This window comes from Prosopis cineraria, unplaced genomic scaffold (assembly GCF_029017545.1).
Source record: "Prosopis cineraria cultivar Desert tree isolate PC_DT_omini unplaced genomic scaffold, ASM2901754v1 PC2, whole genome shotgun sequence".
Lineage (NCBI taxonomy): Eukaryota > Viridiplantae > Streptophyta > Magnoliopsida > Fabales > Fabaceae > Prosopis > Prosopis cineraria.
Window position 1 is genome coordinate 14,945,848 of NW_026555333.1, and position 6,616 is coordinate 14,952,463.

Below are 6,616 nucleotides of genomic sequence, written 5' to 3' on the forward strand. Positions count from 1 at the left end.
TTAAATGGGTAGCTAGACAAGCTTAGCTCATATTTTTTACTTATACCTCTTCCTCTCTGTTTTTTTTTTTTTAATCTAATCATTAGTTCAAGATCTGAAGAATTTATATTGGTTTCTTATAAATTTTTTATTAACATATTAAATCATGACAAAGGATAAACAATCAAATTTAAACTTTTAACAATTAAATCGGACAGTTTAAAACTTCAGTAACACACACACACACACGCGAGATCTGTGAATTGTCCAAATGTTAAATCACATGGTCAGAAAAGATAGAAGACAAACTGTATATAATTAGATCGGGGAACTTAACTTCCCATTGTAGATATCTCTAAGGATTTGCTTCCCCACAGAAGTTAAACTCGAAATAGTAAAGAAAAAAGAAGATTAAAAAAAAAAGGAAACAAATTACAAATAGAAATTGATTATTATGATATTACTTGTCACTCGAAAGCACAACTTGCAAATGAAGCAAAGGGATATTGCATCAGAGCTCCGCATTCTCTTTTGTCCCCTACACTCGAGAGATGGCATGACTAATTTTTCACACTAAATAAAAATATACATTACTCGATAAAAAAAAAGGTAACATGCTAGCTATCTTCGTGCATTTTCTGAGCTTTTCATTTTTGTAATGTGCACGAAAATAATATTTAATGCAATAACACAATATTCACCTAAATAACAAGGATGCGGTGGAATGTAAACAGTGCTAAGGTTTTAAACCCATGTTGCATATCTCTCTCTCTCTCTCTCTCTCACACAATGCTATTTCCTAAACACAAGGAATATGAATGGAAATCAAAGAATTTTGACTCCTTCCAAAAATAAAATTAATTAACTGATAATTACAACAACTTAATAAATTGTGGCTTTGTTACCTTCCCAACTCCACGCCAGTAGACAAAAGGGGGATTATTGTGATATTTTCCCAAAGCCTCCGTCCACAAATACATGGTCCAATAGAGGCATGGACAGAGAAGGAAGACTGACATATAGAGAAGAATGGAGGTGCTATCAAAATTTAATTTATCAATATACATAGAACGTGCATATTTAATTTAACAAGGACACACATGTATTCATCTTTAATGTCGAAGTTTCTGGTTCTACTGGCACAAAACTCATACGTTTTTAGGTTACAGGTCCATTTATTTGCTTGTGTGTTTATTTGGACGCGCGTGTCATTAAATTGTTAGGTTAGTATAATAGTTAAACAACGTCAAATCGAAACAGCAACTCATATTTTGGTCATATTATATTGACATATTGACGCTTTATAATCTCAAGAATAGCAATCATTTTAAAAAATAAACATAATATAAAGTTATAAATATATTTAATTTAGGGTTGTTCAGTGTAATTTGCTTAAAACAAATTGAATTTTTTATTTCCCAGTGGAAAAAAGTTATTTACGGCGTTAAGGAGACAATGAAGCATTAATTAAGGATGATAATTGCGTCCCCTGAATGTTCACTTTTTCTTTTTCTTTGTGTTTTTTTAATAAACAATTTTTCACTTTTCTTCCCTCCCCTGCCTCCATAAATACCACCTCCTTCCTCTGTTTTAATCCTCAGGAACATATACACACCCTGCAATCTCAAGAGCCAGCATCGATTCCAATGGCTCTCCTCACTTCCCTCGCCATTATTGTTTCCCTCATTGCTTCTCTAACCCTCACCCATGCTAAAATTCCCGGCGTCTACTCCGGCGGAGAGTGGCAGAACGCCCACGCTACTTTCTACGGCGGCAGTGACGCCTCCGGCACCATGGGTACTCCATTTCTTCACCTAAACTAGAACAAAGCTCTAAGCTTTCCTACTCGAATGGCCGATTAAGTAAAACCCATTTCTTAAAAATTCTGCGAATTGTGTTGTATGTGCAGGAGGCGCGTGTGGGTATGGGAACTTGTACAGCCAAGGGTATGGGGTGAACACGGCGGCGCTGAGCACGGCTCTGTTCAACAATGGCCTGAGCTGTGGGGCTTGCTTCGAGATCAAGTGCGGCAGCGACCCACAATGGTGCCATCCCGGCAGCCCGTCGATCTTCGTGACGGCCACCAACTTTTGCCCACCCAACTATGCTCTTCCCAGCGACAATGGCGGCTGGTGCAACCCCCCACGGCCACATTTCGACCTCGCCATGCCCATGTTCCTCAAGATCGCCGAGTACCGCGCCGGCATCGTGCCCGTCTCTTACCGCCGGTACGTCCCTTCCCTTGCCCTTTTCCTACTTTACTCAGACGCCGTAGTCTCATCGTCCTTGTTTGTTTGTTAATGCTGTTTCTTGATCGAACTAACTGTTATCTATTAAATGAAGACCCAATTTTTTCCCTCCAATTTAACCAGAGTAAAAATCGTAGTATTCGATCTGATGATTGAAGATTGGACGAGTAATTTGTTAAATCGTTGCTTAGTGTTTTGTTCACGACTCTTCAGTACAACTTTAACACTTAACCCGGTCGAATGACTGGGCAAATCTTCAGCATTTGGTAAAAAACTAAGAAGTGAATGAGATTCTGCTGCATAGTTGGGCGTAGGGGTTATTAGTATAACTATAAAGTTTTGGCCTTTTGGGAGGAGATGATTGGTACAGCCGTGTGAACTCTGATCAAGTATCGTACAATTTGTGTCGTCGTAAAAGCTGAGCCGTTGATCTATGAAAGTGCAATCACTTCCCTTCTGTCCCACATCCATGTCAAAGAATCACGTTATTGATCGTGACCCCACCAAAACCCCACACAGAGAATCCAAGCCCTTGGTCTGAATCCAGCTCAGGTTTTGACTTTTTGACAAACGAACCCACACCACACCGCGTAATTACAGGACTCCCAAACCATCTCTCGAATCTTTATCTCGCCATCCTCATGCCTCGTACTCTGTACCTCGTCTGTTGTCACCGTGATGACCTTTTCAGAGCTTGATATCTCAATGAATAATAATGGTTCAACTTCATCATTATGTTACGGATCGTTTATTATGCAGGATACCTTGCCGGAAAAGCGGAGGGATAAGGTTTACGATCAACGGGTTCAAGTACTTCAACCTGGTTCTGATAACGAACGTGGCCGGCGCCGGGGATGTTGTGAGGGTGAGCGTGAAGGGGTCGAAGACGGAGTGGATGAACATGAGCCGTAATTGGGGTCAGAACTGGCAATCCAACGCCGTCCTGATCGGTCAGTCACTGTCCTTCAGGGTCACCGGCAGCGACCGGCGGACATCCACCTCCTGGAACATCGTCCCTTCCAACTGGCAATTCGGCCAAACCTTCACCGGCAAGAACTTCAGGGTCTGAGATCTCCGAACTTGCTCCCGCCGATTATATAAAATATATTTTTGGAAAAAAAAATCTTGCTTGCGTTTTTTTTTTTTCTTTGTCTTTTTGTTTTCTTCTTTTGGCTTTGGAATGTGGATACGCGGGAACGGCGAGGAGAAGAAAGGGGCAAAAAGAAAAAGAAAAAGTAGTACTGTAGTAGTACGTGGAGACGGCGAGGAAACTTTTTGACTTATATTAGTGTCTTTTTCCCCCCCCCTTTTCTTTTGGGAGTGGGAGGGATTGGGGATTGGGAAAAGTCAAAGTGAATTTTCAAGACGCTGAAGTGGCTGGCTGCTAATTTGTGAGCCCGCAGCTACGTTTATGTATGTTAAGAGAGACTCAGAGTCAATGCATCCCTTTTAGTCTCTTCTTTGAATGTGTTTGTGTATTGATTAGTTCTCTAATGCGAAATTTAGTTGTAAGTTCATAGCATTTACTCTTCAGTCTCCAGTTTTTCACTTCAACGTTTGCGTGGATGAAACAATCAAACAAATGGATTCACAAGGTTTTAATTAGTATAAAAATCACTTCCCAACGGGATGTTCCAGCTTGGGTTCTATAATGAAGATAAGGTTCTGGACGATGAATTGAGGAAGGATTTGACTTAATGTACCCTCACTAACGAGAGATAAATAAAGCAAAACTGAAAGTTAAAAGCATTTTATTTTATTTTTTTCAAAAAAAGATGAAGTTTTTCCTTTTAGAAACAAGTATTAAAAAAATAAAAAAAGATGTCATCACTGGTCCATTGACATTACTTAAAAACCTGTTTTAAGATCGGCAAACTCTTGTGTATGAAAATTGAGTGCCCATTATATTCATAGGGAAAAGTGGCATTAGATAAGGAGAGTAACCCTCCAATCACTATAGTCATTGGATAACCCCTTAATTTTCCACAGCTTTTGCGCGTCTATAGATAAGCAACGAACGAAGGGAATATTAACATTATTAAAACACAAGATCAAGTAAGGATGATTTTTTTGTCCGAACACTGCAAACAGGAACAAGTGGTGTTTGTTTCAATTTTTTTTTTTTTAAAATAAGTGGGGTTCATTTCATGATTTCTCAAGAGTTTTCTTGTTGGGCCAAGGAAAATATTTGGGCCTAGAGGGGCTACAACAGTGTTCCTTTTTTATTGGCGACGGTGTCCGTGAGTCCAGGATTATTCTAATGCAGCAATCATTTCGTTGGATTCATCTAGCCCTCTAATAAATATCAAGAGGAAAACAAAATCGATCACTATAATTTTATTTTTAATTTTTGTATTTTATTTATAATTTTTTCAGTCCTTATAAGGACTAAAAGTATTAAAATTAAAAAAAATGAAAGTAACAAATGTGATCTAATTTTGTTAAAATTATAGAAACTCAAAATACAGAAAAAAAAATTATAAAGAGTAAAAGTAAAACTCCATAAAATTATAGGAAATATCACTATATGAAACCTAGAACTTCACAGATCTTCACACAGAGTTCTGCACTTCTGGCAGATTTATTGGCAAAAGGCAAGCCGAGTTTGTCTCAGGATTTGGCAATGGAATTGCAGTCCATATTTTCAAGGCAGTGTAGGGTTAGATGCTACATGGCTTCTTGAGATCACGGAAGGCAGTCATCCTGCAGTAACAATATCATATTCTAATTAACCAGCTTTACGAATTAGATTCTGTTCCTTTGACAAATATTATTCCCTTTCATGTCATCAGTAATTAACAAACAGAAACACCGGACATATTTAATTTGTCCTGAAAACAATTTTTTATTTTTTAAAATATGAGAATAAAAAAATCTATTTAATAATATATTTTTTAAAACATTTTTTAAAAAATAAATATCATTTTAAAAAATAAAAAAATAAAAACAATTTTTAAGTGTTTTGAAATTATAATTTTAAAAAATAAGAAAAAATAAAAAAATATGTTTATTATTTTTTTATTTCCAAAACATCTCGTAACAATAAAATAAAATCAGTTTTAAACCACTCAATGACTCTGCCACTCTAGTTTTTGTAAAGCCCACAATATAATATTCTGTTGTATCATTCTTTGGCACACCCAAAACGCTAGCTTAGCCATTGGCTTTGTCAAAGGCATACCATACCAGAAGTTATCCAATATTTCTTCCATTCCTGTTTTCCATCATCAAGCTCTACACACACAGTCTCAACACCCGGTAAATATTTAACCAACCCAAATCAATTCTCTTCAAAATATAAACCAAATTAGAGTAAAAATATCTTTCCTCAAAATATAATTCGGCAATTTGCCCTTCCTCTTCGTCCTGGGATCATTATAGAGTATCTACCCTCAAATTATATTCAAGAAAAGACTAGCCGGCTGAAACTGACGAAAAGCAAGCAAGCAAACAAGAATCAACAAACACAAAAAGAAAATGTGCGATGGGATCAGTAGACGAGTGAGAAGAAAGAAACCCATCGTCTGTGGATACCATCCCTACGGTTGTCTGGCCGCTGCCTGATCACAACACACCACTAAGTCCCAGAAACAACCAGTTTTCTTCCGCTGAACAAAACCTGTTATCTGCAACTAAAGCGAGTGCTCTGATCAGGCTTTCTCTGTCAGCACTGAAGCTTCAGCGAGAAAACAAACCGTAGTCAAGTGTTTTCTCTAAGGAAAAACAACCAGTGCAAGTCTCCAGAAACCCTAAGGGAAATTTTCCCCCAAAAAAAAAAAATCAGAGGGGAGCGTGGAAGGTAGAAATCAGAAGAAATGAGGGCTCATATCAAGTGTAAATTTTAGAAAGATCCGTCATGGTAGGGAGAATTCAATTGAAACAGGGGGGTAGACATGAGGCCGAGTCGCCGAGATACCGAAGCCGAACCCTTCCGGCGAAGAGTGTCGGCGGCACCTTCAGGCTCCGTGGTCGGTCATCCCCATTCCCAGTTCCAATCAGACCCACTCAAGCCTCTCTCTTTGTAATCACAGCCCTAGAAATGCTGTACTCATCAGCCGCCGGGGCGCTTATATAGGAATAGGACCTCCTCCTTCGTTCTCTCTTCTAGGGTTTGGGTTTCCAGCGACCTCACAATTCTCTCCTCTCTCTCTTTCTCTAGACTATCGCCCCGCCATAAAATGGAAATTTAAAATTGGTAATGGTTTTAATTTTTTTTGCACAAAATTTAGCTTCATCCAAAATGCTATATGTTTTTAGCCAAAATTTATATACTTCACATACTTATATTAAAATTAAATTATGACATGTAAATTTTAATATATTAATTTAATTATAAAAAATAATTTATAAAAAATTTATATATTTTGATTTAATTGGATATAAGTATT

At 37.7% G+C, this 6,616-nt stretch overlaps 1 protein-coding gene, 1 long non-coding RNA gene and 1 other non-coding gene across 3 annotated transcripts; 1 reads left to right on the forward strand and 2 right to left on the reverse strand.

Annotated features, from left to right (window-relative positions):
- The first annotated feature begins 1,571 nt into the window (after window positions 1-1,571).
- Window positions 1,572-3,754, forward strand: LOC129304008 (expansin-A4). Its single transcript, XM_054943621.1, has 3 exons — window positions 1,572-1,776; window positions 1,889-2,207; window positions 2,988-3,754. Exons 1-3 carry the CDS (start codon window positions 1,626-1,628, stop codon window positions 3,295-3,297), a joined length of 780 nt encoding a protein of 259 aa, XP_054799596.1. The 5' UTR covers window positions 1,572-1,625; the 3' UTR covers window positions 3,298-3,754.
- A 902-nt stretch (window positions 3,755-4,656) lies between these two features.
- On the reverse strand, window positions 4,657-6,361 carry LOC129304103 (uncharacterized). Its single transcript, XR_008591594.1, has 2 exons — window positions 5,410-6,361; window positions 4,657-4,931 (listed from the first exon to the last, which is right to left on the reverse strand). It is a non-coding gene; the product is annotated as an uncharacterized LOC129304103 (long non-coding RNA).
- Window positions 5,704-5,863, reverse strand: LOC129304313 (small nucleolar RNA snoR143). The gene has a single exon (XR_008591678.1). It is a non-coding gene; the product is annotated as a small nucleolar RNA snoR143 (small nucleolar RNA).
- Window positions 6,362-6,616: the final 255 nt, after the last annotated feature.

Coding starts and splice junctions, on each gene's coding strand:
- LOC129304008 (XM_054943621.1), top strand. CDS start 1,626: ATGGCTCTCCTCACTTCCCTCGCCATTATTGTTTCCCTCATTGCTTCT. Junction 1,777..1,888: donor TGACGCCTCCGGCACCATGG/GTACTCCATTTC, acceptor TTGTATGTGCAG/GAGGCGCGTGTGGGTATGGG. Junction 2,208..2,987: donor GTGCCCGTCTCTTACCGCCG/GTACGTCCCTTC, acceptor TTTATTATGCAG/GATACCTTGCCGGAAAAGCG.